This window comes from Apus apus, chromosome 22 (genome assembly GCF_020740795.1).
Source record: "Apus apus isolate bApuApu2 chromosome 22, bApuApu2.pri.cur, whole genome shotgun sequence".
Classification (NCBI taxonomy): Eukaryota; Metazoa; Chordata; class Aves; order Apodiformes; family Apodidae; genus Apus; species Apus apus.
The window spans coordinates 3,828,818-3,845,757 of record NC_067303.1 but is presented as its reverse complement, the minus strand read 5'-3'; the positions used below and the strand labels follow the sequence as shown (position 1 = coordinate 3,845,757).

General features: G+C 49.8%; 1 protein-coding gene across 1 annotated transcript; it reads right to left on the bottom strand.

Moving 5' to 3' along the window:
- Positions 1 to 7,846: 7,846 nt before the first annotated feature.
- On the bottom strand, positions 7,847 to 9,847 carry BSX (brain specific homeobox). Its single transcript, XM_051638673.1, has 3 exons — positions 9,518 to 9,847; positions 8,303 to 8,499; positions 7,847 to 8,151 (listed from the first exon to the last, which is right to left on the bottom strand). Exons 1-3 carry the CDS (start codon positions 9,780 to 9,782, stop codon positions 7,906 to 7,908), a joined length of 708 nt encoding a protein of 235 aa, XP_051494633.1. The 5' UTR covers positions 9,783 to 9,847; the 3' UTR covers positions 7,847 to 7,905.
- Between the last annotated feature and the right edge of the window lie 7,093 nt (positions 9,848 to 16,940).

Here is a 16,940-nt window from a genome sequence, read left to right as displayed (position 1 = left end):
CTTCACCTGTTTCTGGGTTAACTTTGCATTGGCTGGTTGAGAATGCCCAGGGAAGCTGTGGCTGCCCCATCCCTGGCAGTGCTGAAGGGCAGGTTGGATGGGGCTCGGAGCAACCTGGGCTGGTGGGAGGTGTCCCTGCCCATGCAGGGGGGTTGGATCTGGATGATCTTGAAGGTCCCTTCCAACCCAAACCATTCTGTGATTCTATGATAAGAAGCATCTTCCAGCGTGGGTCGGGTTGTGTGGGAAAAGTTTTGCCTATCAAAGCACAGCAGTAGACATCTTCAAATGTCCACTGCAGCTTCTGGAACTGGACCAGCCTCTGCTATCTCCTCACCTTTGGGAGCTGCATTTGCCCCTCTCTGTAGAAGGTAGATGCCTGTGGTATGATCCATCAAGCCAGGCAGGGCGAGTGTTTCCATGCTCTGCCAGTCGCTGCTTCCCTTTTATTTTGAAACCAAATGGTAACACTTTGAAGCATTTCTGATTAGAGAACCTCAACTTGGGTTTTTTCTGCTTAAAAGTGGTAATCCCCCCTTCATACAAATCTCAAGTACCTATTTTAATGAAACCTTCAGATGAATATCAAAGAGCTATTTACTCGTATCTAATATTTTAATTAGATTATATTCTCAATTTAACCCATTAAACCCCCTTTGATGATCTCCATGTTTAGTGTTTAGCCCCAGATGCTGGAGGTAATGAATATTGGACCTTTGATTTAATGAGAACTTCTGCCTTTCCAGCCTGACTCCCTTTGTATCCCCCTTTTTTATTTTCTGAGCTATAGAATTCAGTTAATTGAAGAAGTCTCTTACCACCACACATTAAGGAACCTAAATTAGCATCCCTTTTCTGATTAGAAAATGCAAGCAGACATGTTCTCTTTGATCTGAGGATTGAGTTGAAGTAGGCAACAGTCCCCTGAAAATGAGCTGATGGCCTTATTATTTGGCTGACATGCAGATGTGTCCATGTGGTGCAAAATGCTTAATGTCTTAATTGATCACCTTCCTCCCTGGCTCTCTTCCTGCTGCCTTTTAGATCTCCCAGAAATCTGGGTGATCTTTTGGGGTGTGTGGAGTGTTTCATCTATTTGCTTTTGTAAAAAAAAAGAATTTAAGGAAACATTTAAATACTAAACCAGAAGCCACATAAACTCATAAAACTCTGCATCTGGGAGGGGGTGGCAGGGACAGAGATTTATTTTTTCACAAACCCTAATCATGATCCTCTCAGAAACCATTTGGAAAGGACTGGGTTCATTGGGGTTTTATTTTGTGGGCTGCTTTGGTTTTGTGGGTTTTTTTTTTCCTCCCAGAAAAAGACATTATTTGCAGCATATGTGGAAAGAAAATCTTTTGATCTACCTTGATACTAATGCAAATTTTTTTCCTGCTGCCTCACAGATCTGGTGGCACAAAAAGGGACCATACAAGTAAATGATGAGCATCCTTCAGCTTAAAAGCAAAGGCCAAAACTTAATGTCTTTCAAATTAGGAAGGCAAGGAATTGAAATGAGAAATAGGCCTTGAATTTTGCATTAAGTATTCAGGGAGAGCTGGAGCTGGGGTAGAACCTTCCAACCCCAGCACAGCTATCACAGGGTGCAGTTACTCACCAGGAGCACATGCTGCCTTCACAGGGGCAGAAATGGTTGTGTGTGGACCACCCAACAGAGCTTGTCACCATGTGCTCAGTGGGCCCTTTCCAGTGCCATCATTTCTTAGCATTTTAGATTCAGGAAGTGTAGAAGCTGAGACCACCTGGAGTTGTCAAAGACCCAGGGTCAATTCTACCTAGGAGCAGTGCTGCTGTGATAACAGCACTGTCACGTTTCTTCCAAAGACAACTGAAGTCTCGTGAGACCTCACCTGGAGCCCTGTGTCCAGATCTGGAGCCTCCAACATCAGAAGGACATGGAGCTCCTGGAGGGAGTCCAGAGGAGGCCACAGAGATGATTGGAGGCTGGAGCAGCTCTGCTCTGGAGCCAGACTGGGAGAGTTGGGGTGTTCAGCCTGGAGAAGAGAAGGCTCCAGGGAGACCTTAGAGCACCTTCCAGTGCCTGAAGGGGCTCCAGGAAAGCTGGGGAGGGACTTGGGACAAGGGCAGGGAGGGAGAGGACAAGGGGGGATGGATGAAAACTGGAAGAGGGAGATTGAGGTGAGACATGAGGAGGGAATTCTGGAGTGTGAGGGTGGTGAGAGCCTGGCCCAGGTTGCCCAGGGAAGCTGTGGCTGCCCCATCCCTGGCAGTGTTGAAGGGCAGGTTGGATGGGGCTTGGAGCAGCCTGGGCTGGTGGGAGGTGTCCCTGCCCATGGCAGGGGGTTGGGACTGGATGATGTTGAAGGTCCCTTCCAACCCAAACCATTCCATGAGTCTATGAAGTCGACTTAGCACCATCTCACAGAAGGTGTGGACAGCTGGCTCACAGGCTGCTAACTCTGACAAAAACATACTGTTTTTTCAATTAAAAATATTAAATAAGGCAGAGTCTAAAAGCCATGTTCCACAACTATGTCTAAAGACAAGCTGTCCAAGATGAGGACCATAAACCAGACAAGATTATGTCTAACTCCTGCAGTCACTGAATACTTCAAGTAAACATGAACAAGCTGCAATATCCAAACAGCCCACAAGCCAAGCATATATCTGATCATTACCACCTCAGCTCCAAAATAAATTAGAATAGCACAAAGAATATGCCTTTTGTTTTCTTTTGCTTGTTGCCCAAACATGAGCACTCTCTGCCTGAAAATAAGCAGGTGAAGAAGGGACCAACGCTGGTGGCTGCCTGGGTGGTGTGAGGAGGAGCTCTAGATGCACAGAATCAGAATGGGAGGTGAAGACAGTGAGTCTCCTCTGGTGACAGCTGGCAAAGGTGAGCTGAAGCAGCCTGCCTTGCAGAAGAGCTGCTTTGAGCAGAAACGATGCTGAGCCAAAAACCTGGATGGAGCAGATGCTAAAGGAGCAGCCAGCAGCTCAGCAAGAGCTTTGCATAATTGTGAGTGTGGAGCAGGCAGCTGCAGGTAATGCCACAGGGCTGGGGGTCAGCAGCACCTCGGGGCTTGCTCCAGCAGTCACAGCAAAGGCAATGAGAGAATTCTTAGTCTTTCTTCTTAGGAGGGAATTCTGGAGTGTGAGGGTGGGGAGAGCCTGGCCCAGGTTGCCCAGGGAAGCTGTGGCTGCCCCATCCCTGGCAGTGTTGAAGGGCAGGTTGGATGGGGCTTGGAGCAGCCTGGGCTGGTGGGAGGTGTCCCTGCCCATGCAGGGGGTTGGATCTAGATGATCTTTGAGGTTCCTTCCAACCCAAACCAGTCTGTGATTCACTAAACCAGAGAATATTAGGCCTTCACTTTAGGAAAGTGAGTTGAGTGGCCCCAGTAACAGCCGAACAAAGTGAGTCACAGAATTTGGTCAGCTTGTCTTTGCTCCTGGCATTTCAGAAACCTGTGTCAGAGTTACCTCATTATCATGAGTTAAAATCAGCTCATTCCTTGAAAGACTATCCATACCTTAAGACAAACAGGTAGAAAAGACACTGCAGTCCACAGTGGGATCACTCCTTCTCTTAGGCATAGACTTTCCATCCAGCTGCTTTTATCTTCTGCTGCATGGACACTGTGTCAGTAGCTGTAGGCACCTCAAGGCACTTCCAGCAACAGAGCTGGAGGTGTCTCACCTAAGCTTATTATGCTACAGAAACAAGATAAATCCAAGATAGAAATAAGCCACTTTTTAAGCCTAATAAGACCACCCAAGCAGGAGTTCGTAGTTAATTAAGGTGATACTGTTAGTTATTGGGACTAGAAGAGAGGAAGAACAAAGTCATCCATTCAGGAGCCTACAACACTCAGGAATTTGCAAGACAGTGCTCAGCATCCTCTCCATGTTCTCCCACCCCTTTTCTGCTCCTCAGCACAGCCCACACCTGCAGAAATGGGGGGGAAAAAAAGCACTAAGTACATCAGCCAGCAGAGAAAAATCAATGAGAAGAAGTTGCAGGAAGAATTTTCCACATGATCCAGGTGCACACAGTGCTTGGATCACCTGCTGACCACAGAAGGGAAAAATTTGGGCTGGAACTGCTTCCCAGTCTCAGAAAAATGGAGAACATTGAGGGCAGCAGACAGGAAAATGCTCAAAATCAAACCAGAAAGGATTCATAGAAGGATTTTCTAGAGATTTTTTTTTCTGTTTTTTTTTTAATGAAAACAACAAAAAAAAACATTAATCACTTTGATGTTAAATTAACAGGAAAACAATTAAATTCCATTTCAAAAAAAGCACACCAGAATGTCAGTGAAAAAAACCAAAACTTCTGTGGATGCATTGAAAAATAGGAAATACACCAAAATTAAATATTAAAAAAAGTAAAAGGCAGGAGCTCTAAACAATCTGCCCCCGACTCCTCAAGCTTCTTGGGGAGAGCAGCAAAAGGAGAGCAGGAAAAAGTCAGCAGTTCTCACTGAACAAGGCAGGACCCGGGAATAAAACCTCATTTAACTCATTCAAAGAGAAAATTCATGGAAATTCACAAACAAAACGCCTCCCCAGCCCTTCCTTCTTCCCAGCCCTCTCTCCACACACATGCTCCCAAAAGCTCTCCCACAAAAGGTGGTCTAGAAACTGCAGCCTCCTGTCACCAGGGATTGCTTCCCAGCCTGGAAGGAGCTGCCTGGTGAGGGAGGAGATGTCTCAGGTAGTCACTGTTTCTTTCCTCTCTCTTCATCTCAGGGGGTTTTGCCCTTGTTTGCACCAAACTTCCTGGGATAAGCAGCCTGTTCCCAAAGCCTTCTCCCGTTCCCTGCACAGTGTCCAGGCTTGGGCTGGGGACCTCCTGGGGCTGGGCAATTCACGGGCTGCGGGTTATTTGTCCCTGACCTTGCTGGGGATCGTTGGCTTTGTTTTTAAACACGATTGCCCTTTTAAACGCCAGCCAAGATGCCTAGAACCACAGAGAGGTGAAGACAGGCAGGTGTTGGTGGCTTTATTTTCTCGATCAGCACAACTGCTTTGTGAAGAAGAAAGTTCCTGCCGTGGCAGGGGAGGGACAGGAGAGACTCAAGTGTTCATTGATTCATATTCTGACCCTTCCTCGTTGACCTGGCACATCTTAAGTGTGATAATGCTGGTGGCAGGAAGAGAAAGGAGCTCTCCTTGCACCTCTGTGTGCCACAGAAACCCTGGCTGCCAAAGAGATCCTGGGGGACTGAGATGAGGACACCTGCGGGTCTCAGCTGCCCCCACCTCAGTTGCTGTCACCTCCAGCACCGTCTGGGTGGTGGCACAGTGAAGGTGCTGTGCTGTTCCTGGACATACTCCCAGTGCCTGCACCTGAACCCCAGGATCCTTCCCTCCCTCAAGAACCATCACCAGAGATAGAAACCACCAGCCCAGGGGGGTGGTGCAAACACCCCCGGCCCTGCCCCTGCAGCAGGGAGGAGCACCAGCTCCTGGGGTGCTTGGTGCAGTGGGACCCTACTTGGGTGCACAGCATCTGATCACCAGCCCCCCCAGCCTGTGCTGGGAGGGCAGAGCCTGGCAGTGCCCACTGGCTGACACCACCATCCCCTTGGCATCCACCTGATGCCTTGGAGAAGAGCAGTGGAAGCACAAGAGAGAAGGGAAAAGTTGCTTTGACACGGGTGTGCCCCCAAAATTCTGTCACTTGTGCATCTTAAGCCGCTTTTACTTTCTCCTTCCTTTTTTTCCTCCGTGTTCTTTCCAGCTCAGGGTTGTTTCCCACGCCTTTTCCTTCAGCAATGAGAGACCAAACGATTCCTTGCACAAGCAAAAGGAATCACACACAAATGTAAAAAGAAACAGGCTTTTCAATATCCCTTTTCATCCAGGTGCAATGTTTTTTTTTTAAGGAGTACATCTTTATATTTGCTCCTAATCGTCTCTCTCACTAAACTAAAGGGATTTCTCTTGTGTTTCTCTAAATTCTTTGCTGCCCAGTCCTATCACCATAGACAAGTCCACCTGAGCAACTGGTGTGAAGCCCAGTGTGATCCAGACATTTGCACAGAGCCTGTCCTTGGGAATGGCAGCAGTAAACGTGGTCAGAAAAAAAAAAAAGATTATCATATAAATATCACGGGAGAGCTTCGCTTTTATATCACTTTTAATAGTTCCTAACGAAATGTGCCCTCAGGGGGAGGCTGACAATCAGCAACGAGCAACACAACAAAATACCTGGTGGGCGATATGGGCGCAGACAAACAACAGCATCGAATTGAAAGGTTTCAGAGACAGTTTCCATCGCCCGCAGCCGGGAGGTGCTGGGAGAAGGGAAGAGCCACGGAGCTGGGAGAAAAAGCATTGCCAGCCAGCCACCCGGCACTGCAAAACGATCTGCGGGTGCTTCAAAGCACATCAAGGCTTCAGGAGGAAAGCCGGTGGGTTTACATGCGAATTTCGAATTAAATTCGATTTTTTTTTTCCGGGAGGTGGGTGGCGTCGCAGCAAGGATATTTTTGGGAGAAATGATTGCCCTGCAAGTATTTCTAAACACCAGGTAAAAAGACAACTAGTCGTTTTCTGGAAAGATGGTTGAGTATATCCCCCCCCCCCCCGCCTCCAGTCTTTATTATTTTCCTTGTGCAAAACATAAAGGGAAACCCACAAAACCAAAAGCAAAACATACACGTTTCAATCATCTGTATTTTATATCTCAATCAGGGACACATTTTTACCCCTCACAAAACCACTTGTCCCAGCATCCAAAGACGCCCTGAAAGGGGGAACAAACACCGGCCAACCAAATCAGCTTCCCGTTTCAAAAATTAAAGAAGGAAAGGAGTTAAGGAAGGAAAGTTAAAGAAGGAAAAAAAAAACCAAGGCATTTAAATAACCTAACGAGACGTGGCACCGGGTTGCAGGGGCGGCAGGAGCTGCACAACCGACATCTGAGCAAGCACAGCTTCTCCTCCGGGTTCCTACCGAGGGAAACCCCCGCGGAAAATGAGAATAAATTTTTTAAAAAAATTAAAATTCTTAATTTACCTGGAAATTAAACCCTGGCAGGAAGATAAAGGCAAAGCGAGCGCGGGCGGTGAGTGCTCTATCTGACCGCGACACGGAGCGGCGGGGCAGAAGCGGGCAGGGAAGGGGAGGAAGGAAAGGAAAGGTGGGAGCAGCTCTAGGGCTTTTTGAGAGGAAAATAAAAGTATCCGGAAGGTGCTTCACACCTGGAAGCCGTGAAGGAATCAGGCTGCCGCTGCAGGTGGTCCTCCAAGCTGTGGAAAATCTCCCGGGATGGAGTTTGCTCCGAGCAGCCCCGGCAGGATGGAGTGATTCGCAATGTTTCCCCCCCAACTCCCCTTTCCTCACATCGGAATTAAATAAACGGTTGTTTTGGTCTTACCTGTTTCTTTGGAGGGCTTTTCTACAATTAATAATTTTTAATATGTATTTTTTGGCGTGTCCTGGGAGCTGTGCCCGGGATCAGCCCCGCACCACGGGTGCGGTTTGAGGGGGGTGGTGGGGAACCAAACCCTGCCTGCCGCTCTTTGCGGGACAAGATGCGTTTATTTGAAACCCGAGGACATTTGGGGGAGAGGAGAGAAGTCCCGTCTTTCGAAGGAAAGGGGAAACTTAAAGGAAACTCGCCTGTTTTGTTTTGTTTTGTTCCTCCCCCCGCCAGGCAAAGCTCAGGCTCGGGGTGATGCTGGGGGAGAAGCCGGTGGTACCTCGAGTCCCCCGCTCCCCTCCGGAGCATCGCTGCCTTTGCCGTCGGGGAAAGGGCTTCCCCAGCATCCAATCCTCTTTCCAAACTGGGACCCCCTCCCTTCTGGGCTCCGGCAATCAACTCAAGGCTGGAGGGATCGGGGCGATTTGCGGGGCCGGGACAAAACCGCCCTGGAGAGGCAGGTGAGCCCGGAGCGGAGCCCGGAGCTCTTAGAGATGGTGGGGGCCGGAGCAGAAATCCCCCTCCTCCAGGATGTCCACCTCGTCCTCGGGGTCCTGGAGCAGGAAGGGGCCGGGGGGACCCTTGCGGGGCTCGGATGTGACAGCCTCGGGCAGCTCGGGCTCGGGGGAGCTCTGCTCGCGGCTCTCCTCACCTCCCGGGTGTTTGGGGTCGTCTTGGGTTTTCCGCAGCTGCTTTTTGTGCTTCATCCGCCGGTTCTGGAACCAGGTTTTTACCTGAGGAGAGCAAGAGGAAGGGGGGGAAAATTAAATGGTAAAAAAAAGAGGGGAAGAAAATAAAATGTGAAAGAGAAGGTGGGGATGCTGCATGGGATAAAGGGTAGGGGAGAGGTGTCCAGACCCCTTCCCGGAGGGATCCCCGCCCTACCTGGGTCTCGGAGAGGCTGAGGGCCGTGGCCAGTTCCACCCTCTCGGGCGTGGAGAGGTAGCGCTGGATCTCAAACCTCTTCTCCAAGCCGGAGAGTTGCGAGTCGGAGAAGACGGTGCGGGCTTTGCGGCGGCGACAGTGCTTCCCGGGCAGCTCGGCGTGAGCGTGGTGCTGGAACAGGGCTGGCACCGGCACCCCTGGGGGGACACAGCGGGGACACTCGGGCAGGGGACAGGGAGCGGGGTCACCCGACGGCTCCTGCCCTCTGCCGCCCCCCAGGTTGGGCTGCAGCGGCTCGGGGGTGGGCTCTCCCCTGCCTCTATTACCATTATCAGTAGTATTCTGATTAGTATGAATTCTTTTCGCTTATTTCGTTTTGGGGATCGTTTTATTTGTTCGGTTTTGGGGGTGTTCCTGCTCTGAAAACACGGGGCTTTTGCAAAGACGCCCCAAGCAAGGCAAGGGCAGCCCAAGGAGCTGCTGGAGGGAGCAGCCCGGGCTGGGGGAGGCTGGCAGGGAAATCTTCACCCCCCCCCCTGGAAATTAAAGCACAACGAAATGGAGGCGGAAAAAAACCCGAGGAGAGCCCTGGAAGAGGCAGGGAGGAGAGCGGTTCTTCACGGTGCACAACTTGGGTTGCCCCGAGGGGAAACTTTGAAGGAAGGTTTCTTCCAGAGCAAGGAAGGGGCTCGGGAAGGGCTGAGCGCGGATCCCGGCGTGGGCAGAGCTCCGGGCTCCAGCCGGGCCGGGAAACCGTCTCCCAGGCTCGGGAAGAAGAGCGGGCACAGCCCTGCGGGGCTGCTGGAGGGGAAGGGCGAAGCCGGGTCACCGTCTGGAGGGACAACGCGAGGAAAAAAGAAATGTTAGCGGCCCGAAAATGAAAATTAAAAGAGAGAGGGAAACCTTCATCCTCGGGCAACCGAGTGACGGACAAGCTGCAGCTCGGTGGGCTTTTTATCCCCCATCACGAAGCTCCCCGGGCCGGGGGCTGCAGTCGGAGGGGCTGGGGCAGCCGGGGCTGGCGGCTCCTGCCCCGGGAGATGTATCCACGAGTGGGGTGAAGGACGCAGGAAAGGGCCCCGACATCCTAAAGGGTCTTGTCTTTCACTTGTTGGACCACGTCCCGTCCGGGACTGTAGACTCTGGTCCCCACCCGTGTCCCCCACCTCGAGGCCGCAAACTCCGCAGGTGCCTCCTGCCAGGGGCTGCACTTACCCGAGGTGGTGAGGAAGTAGGGATGATGATGATGGTCCGGCTTGTGCAGGGCAGGGTGCGGGTGAGGAGCCAGGAGGGTCGGGGCTGGCAGCAGGGGGTACCCATAGTCCAAGAGGGGGACGCGGGAGGCCAAGGAGCCGGGGAAGTGCTCGGGATGCACCTCCCGCAAGGGCTTGGGCTTGTGCAGCAGAATATCCTCGATGAAGAAGGAGGTGGGCCTGGGCGCCGAGACGGGGTGCACGGGCGAGGTGAAGTTGAGGTTCATTTCGGTTGTCCCCCAGCTCGAGCAGTGGGGAAGGGAGCGAGCGGGGGCTGCCGGAGAGAGAGGGGCGACGGGCTGCACCTCCCGCGGCCGGAGAGAGGGGATTGAAATATATATCTATAATAAATAAGAAGAAAAAACAACCCAATTTAAACAAAAATCCGGTGCAAAACTAAATGATGGTGATGATAATAATTTTAAAAAGAATAAAAAAAAATAATAAATCAAAATACCACACACCCCCACCCCCCCCCGGCCAGAAATCAACTGCAAGAGCCGGGGGATGCGAGGCGGGTGGGTTTTGCGCTGCGCGGGGAGATGCGCGTCTTTGAGGTGCGGTGGGAAGGGGGGTCTCCAGCGAGCCAATGGCGATCGGGCGGGCGGGGGGACGGGCCCGGGGGGGCCACCCAAACCCCCGCTTCGGCACGGAGGGGGCGCGGAGCCGCTCCCCGCACCTCCCCGCACCGCGCAGCCCTTCAGCCCCAGCGCTGGGGTTGGGGCATTTTCCCCCCACCTGAGTGTTTGTCTCCATTGTTTTTTTAAAAAAAGGCAAAACTTGGGGGAGAAAAAAAAAATTGGGGGGGGGGGGGGGTCTAGTCTATCTGTCCCACTTCCAGCTCCTAACTTGTTCCCCCGCAGGCAGCTTGTGCCTCTCTAGTTGGGGTTGGGTTTTTGCTCCCCTCCAGCCCCCCATGCTCAGTGTTGGGTTAACACTTCGGGTTTTTCTGTCTTTCCTCAGTTTGTTGTTTGTCGTCTGTTGGGGTTGTTGGTTTTTTTTTTACACACACCCCCCGCCCCCCCCCCCCCCTAATCTGTAACATTCATTTCCCCGGAGTCAATTTGCTAAAACGAGGGTGATACACCACATCATAGCCGAGATAATTCCTGTTCGCATCTCGGAAAATTGCTCTAATTATTGATGTTAAACTCAGGGAAATTAAAAAGAAGGCACTTCTCCTTCATCTCCTGATTTTAAGCTCTAATTTGTTGAAATCGAGTTGTCATCACAATTCCAATCACTACCCTTAATAGTAAAAGTGTTCTAATAGAGGCAGAATTCGCACAACCCATGCTATTAGATAATTAAGAAAGATGTTAGAAAGGCAAGTGCTAATCCTTGGGCACACAGACAGCGTTTCCATCTGATCCAGCAGGTAGAACAAATTAATTACCAGAATCAATTAGTCCTAAAAGTACAGTTCTCAGGGAAGTGTGAGCCGCGTCTTCCATATGGATGAGCTGGTAAATGGTAAATAGATGAGGGGAAAGGGGGGGGAAAAAAAAACAACCCGCCCAACAAAACACCTTTAAAAGAATAGAAATCGTGGGGGTTTCATGAATCTGGAACTCGCTCGAGTTTTCCAGCGGTGCTGCCTCTTCCCGCAGCCTCCGGGCACGGACACGCGTGGGCTCGGGCACCCACCGCTCTGCTATAACGCGCGGTAGCTTTGAGCATATAAATGTGGCTCTTTCATCAGTTCCAGCGGGTCAAAACTCGGCTGGGGTGGGACAGGAGAAAGCTCCTGGTGTCGGCGGGGAAACCCACGGGAGCGTTTTTCTCTCTTTATACAGGGGATCACGACACACACATACACATATACCCATATATATATATAAAATACATATGGATATATGTATATGGATGCGGGTGCAGTGCTGCACAGAGGCAGGAGCGCTCCGGGCAGCGGGAAAATCTCCCCGCAGCCCCCGAGAAGCTCCGCGCTGCCCCGCGGAACCTGCGCTGCTCCCGTCGCGGAGCTGCATCGCTCGGTGCTGCCCGCAGGAATTGCCTCTGTTTCTGCAGGGAGGGGAAAGAAATAAAGAGAAAGGGGAAGAGAGAGGGAGGGGGAGAGGGGAGGAAAAAAGGGAGAGAGAAGGAAGGAGAGAGAAAGAAGGAAAGAAAGAAGGAAAGAAAGAAGGAAAGAAAGAAGGAAAGAAAGAAGGAAAGAAAGAAGGAAAGAAAGAAGGAAAGAAAGGAAGAAAGAAGGGAAGAAAGAAGGGAAGAAAGAAGGGAAGAAAGAAGGGAAGAAAGAAGGGAAGAAAGAAGGGAAGAAAGAAGGGAAGAAAGAAGGGAAGAAAGAAGGGAAGAAAGAAGGGAAGAAAGAAGGGAAGAAAGAAGGGAAGAAAGAAGGGAAGAAAGAAGGGAAGAAAGAAGGGAAGAAAGAAGGGAAGAAAGAAGGGAAGAAAGGGAAGAGGGAAAAAAGGAAGAGGGAAAAAAGGAAGAGGGAAAAGGGAAAAGGGAAGAGGGAAAAGGAAAAACGAAATCTCCACAAACAAAAAACAATAACAAAACCCAAACAAAACCCACACACACACAAAACCCCACCCCAAACAAACAAACAATCCGGTTGCTGCACCCCCTCCTGAAACGCCCATTTGGGCATCATCCGGGGATTTTGGGCGGGGGTTTAAAAATACAAGAGGCTAACAACTTTCTCTGAGGAGCAAATGAGTGAGCAAACGAATTAACAGTGATGAATTGGGACTTGTTAAGGGAGGGAGAGCGGCCAGGGGCGGGTGAGCTGCTTGACTGGTCATTTCATCAGCTGAGATTGCTTCTCCGGGAGGGCTGGGGCTTTGCTTGTCACTGGGGTGTGTGTATATAAGTAAATATATCGAGATATAAAGCAGATCTGAAAGATTAAGGACGTGTTTCTTCAGCCAGATTGGGTCAGAGCTTTAGGACTCAGGCTTGTTCTCCTGACAGCCCCAAGGAGAGGGGCTGCTTTTCAGAGTCCTTCTTTATTTGGGGTGTACCAGGGAGGGGGCAATGGGGCTGCTGTCCCAGTGCAACAGCAGCAAAACCCAAGCCCAAACTGGGCAGTGGCACCAGAGCCTCCTCCTGGTGCTAATTCAAGGGCAACAGGCAGAGGTGATAACCCCCAGCCCGTGGAGAAGCCCCCCTGAAAGGAAGGTAGACCCCAGGAAGGGGGCACCTCTGCACTGCAGTCCTCAAACCCAGGAATTATTATTAATTTAACATTTCCTGTGGCTTGTTGTAACAGGAGGGGGTCCTAGGTGCTTCCCACCCTCAGCAGGTGCTGTTGGCTGGTGCCCTCTTTGCCTTGCAAGCCTCTTACCTGGTTTTTCCTCTTTTTGGCCCTCTTCTGCAGTTCCTTGTGGTGATGGGGACCCAGCAGTGTGGGTCTCACCCCAGGACCCCCAAATGCTTCCAGCTGCACCAGTGACCCTCCTCAAAGACCTTGTTTTTCTGGCTTGCCAGACACATCCTTGCAAGCAAATATTCCAATGTGGTTTTGAACACACACACACACAATTCCATGTGCTGCCAAATTCACAGGTGAGTTGGGTCTCCTCTCAATGGATCAGGGTCCTCTGTTGAGGTGGCCCCACAGCTCTTCCCCAGATTTGGCAGAAGTTGCCCCAAATCTGGGGAGAAGTTGAGGTCTCCTTGGGCTGAGGGACACGTCTAAGAGAGAAAATGAGAGGGGCTGGGTCAGTTCAAGGCAGGGAGAAGCAGCAGGTGTGGCTGTTTCACTAATTATACTCATTTTTCCCTTCCCATTGGGGGGGCCCAGAATTGTTCCTTGATGCTGTCCCTCGTGCATCCTCCCCCCAACACCTTGTGGGACTGCAGGGCACCCCAGCCTGCAACCCAACAAGGTTCAGACCTCCAGTGAGGAGGAGTCTGTGAACCCACACCCCACTCTGCAGTTTGCTTCTTGTTTCTTCAATAAAATGCCATTATTTCTGCAGGCTTAAAGGGCTTTAAACTGCTGGTAGAGATGCACAGAGATCCCCCCCCTCCCTGATATATACACAGACTCCTCTTTTATGATTTAATAACCTACATAACACATGTGCTTTGCTTGCAGAACCACCCGTTGTGACTCCTTGCAGACTTAAAATCATTTGAGGGTGTTATGAGGAAATCTTGCACAGGAGAACAGAAGTTTATTTGACTTAAACCTAAGGGGTCATTTAAAAGGTCAATGCAGCTACATTGATGTAAGTAGCTTTATTTCAGTGTGTTGCATTAGGGATAAATTTGGTGTGGTTTAAAAATACATGCACTTACCTTTCTGTGGCTCTTGAAGAGGTAAGGTAGCTTGGGAGCCCAGCCTTTTCATGCCTTTCAAGACAAATCCACTCAAAAAGGGTGAAATGAAAATCAGACAGCCTTGAGATGATCAAACTGGGAGCCTGGCTGCAGGGAAGAGGTCTGGAGAGCTCAGTTGGAGTAGACACCCAGAGAGGGGTCTTTTGAATACAAAACATGGCTTAATGGAGAATGTTCCATACATGATGCTTCAGGCAGAACCTCTCCCCACCTCGAAGGAGCAGGGTGCCTCTGCAAGGAGGGAGCTGCTGGCCAGAGGGGAAAAAAAAAACCACTTGTGTGCTTCACTGCAGCTGCTCTTACCATCTGCATCCTGTCTGCCTTCACCTACATCTCCCCTTTCTCCACAGGTCTACAAGATCCATCTCACCTGGCACCCAACCTTGCCTCCTGCCACCCAGCAAACTGGCCATGGAGCATCGTGGCTCCTGGCAGCAAGGACACTGTGCTCATGAGAAGTTTCATAAATTCAGCTTAACCCACAGGACAACCAGGCAGTGGTGGGAGGTCCCTGCAGCACGAAGATAGGGCTCCACTAGAAGCTTTCACGGGCATTTCAGTGTTGCTAGATAATAATTGCAATGTTGGCAACACTCTTGTACACCTTGACACCAGCTCAGGTTCAAGGAGGGCTTGGTGGACTTTGAGGTTCAGTGTGAGGGTGGGGAGACCCTGGCCCAGGCTGCCCAGGGAAGCTGTGGCTGCCCCATCCCTGGCAGTGTTGAAGGGCAGGTTGGATGGGGCTTGGAGCAACCTGGGCTGGTGGGAGGTGTCCCTGCCCATGCAGGGGGTTGGGTCTAGATGATCTTTGAGGTCCCTTCCAACTCAAACCAGTCTGTAATTCTGTCATAAAACAACAGGGCCTGACAGGAGGTCTCAGTGTGGTGATTGTGCCAATGACAGGGCTGAGAGAGGCTGGAAAGCAATTGTCAGAGAAGACTTTCCTTCCTCACCAGGGTTCATGGCAGCACCAGGAGAAGGTCCAGCCAGGTCTGTCAGGGCTTGTTGAAACTCTGCCACTCCTTGGATTTTGCCACCTCAAAAATGCATCATCCTGCGGCCCATGGCCTGGCACTCTCCTTCCTTAGTAGCTGAGATGAGGAGAAGACAACAGAATGAGAAAGAAAGAAACCACCAGCCTGTTAATTTTACTCCAAGGTTAAAACGTGGGTCTGTGTCATTGTAACAGAATGACTGGATTTACCCACAAGATCGGGGTAATTTCAGGGCTACAATTCTGGGTAAGAAGCAGAGGGAGGGATGGAAGTGTTGCTGATGTGAGGAGACCACATTAAGAAGTGATTGAGACAGGAAGGTACTTTGGAGGCTTGTATCACTACCAACAGCCACCAGAACTTTTGTGACAAGGGACATGACATCAATGATGGGCAAAAAATTGTTTCAGGGAGTAAAAGCTGAGACTGTAGCTTTCCCTGCTTGGCTTCCAAACCCAGTTATCCAGGCCTGGGCTCAGGGATTTCATTGCTAATTGCAGAATTTTGTCTCTGTACTGAAAATTTCCCTCATTATCTGATAATTCTGAGCACTTTCTATAGACAGGACACTTCCATAAGGAAAATTAAAACACTGACAGGTCTGGCTCAGACAATTCCCCTCAACTAGTGACTCCTACTAACTAAGACCTCAGGTAGTTTTATTTCTCTATTTGAAACCAGCTTCAACAGGGTTATCTGTCCTGTTCCAAAACCCACCAAGATTATCCCATCTTTCTGGAATGAGTCAGAAATTGGGAGGCAGGCTTAGAAGCTTCCCTGGGACTTGCTTTCAATCACTCTGCTCTTCATTTGGTTACATATCAATTCCTCCTCATCATCTGACCAACCCATGGGCTTTTCTTAGTCCCTCGAGGCAAAGGTGATTATTTCACCCAAGACCATCTGCACTTGGGGACCTCAGCTAATCCTTTGCTCTCAAAAAAAAAATCCATTCTTGCTGCTCTAGCCAGTGCTTTGCTGTTGCCTTTAGCCCATTAATGCTCATTCGTTCTCCTTCATTCCAGCTGTGTAACAATCACCTGCACAACTCAATGTTTTGATTCACTTTTTTTTTTTTTTCAGTAATGACTCAGAACCTCCCTCCTTGCTCTAATTTCATAATGTATGAACCTTCTCTGTCCTTGCTTTTAACCTTCAGGGCAGGATAATCCTCCTTTTTCTTTTCTTATCCATTCAACCCTTATTATGCTCCCATTGTTTTCCTGCAGTTCTTTGTGGTTTTCCCCTGATTATTTGTCATCCTCTTTCTGCAGCTCAAGGCTCCTCATGAAAACCTCATGTACCTTTTCTACCTAGAGGGACACTTTAAATATCTAACCTCAACTCTCAGGCTGGTGTAAGTCAGGAGTCTCTTCTATAAAAACCAGTGAAGAGTATAAATCTAAAAGACATGAACATTTTCCTTCTTTTCAATTCCACTCTTCACTTTTCAACTTTAAGCTGTCCCATTCTGAAGCCTTAAAACCAAAAAGCACACAAATGACACACTCCCAGGTCAGAGGAAGCTATTATGACCATCCAGTCTGACCTCCTGCATCACACAAACCAGTAACTCCTGCATGAACCTCAGAAAAAACCCACCCAGCCCAAGTGGAATCAGAATTCTAACCCTTGAAATCCTTTGCCACATCACAACATGTACATAGGAAGTATTTATAAACAGGGTGAAGGAGCAGCTTTCCCTTGTCTCTAGCTCTCCAGCAAACCTCTCCCTTCTTCTGTATTTATGTTTTGACTGACTAGTTGAAAATCTGTGATTATTTCCAAACTCTGCACTAAGCTTTTGTGAATATGATCCAGCCTCCCATCAGAAGGTCACTCTCTACTAGAGAGCAGATTTTATGAATCACTTAAGACAAGCCTAAACATACTGGCTCAGTTTTTCCTCCTGCTTCAATGACCCAAATTGTGATCTCATGCCCATGAATGTCACTCCTTGCACAGGTTTCTCACACCCTGTGTGTCACACTCACAGTGCCAGTCACCAAGGGATGCTGCCTTAGCCTGGAAAGGAATCATTCTTGATTGAAAGATAATTAAACCCTTTCTCTTTCATGTTTGCTC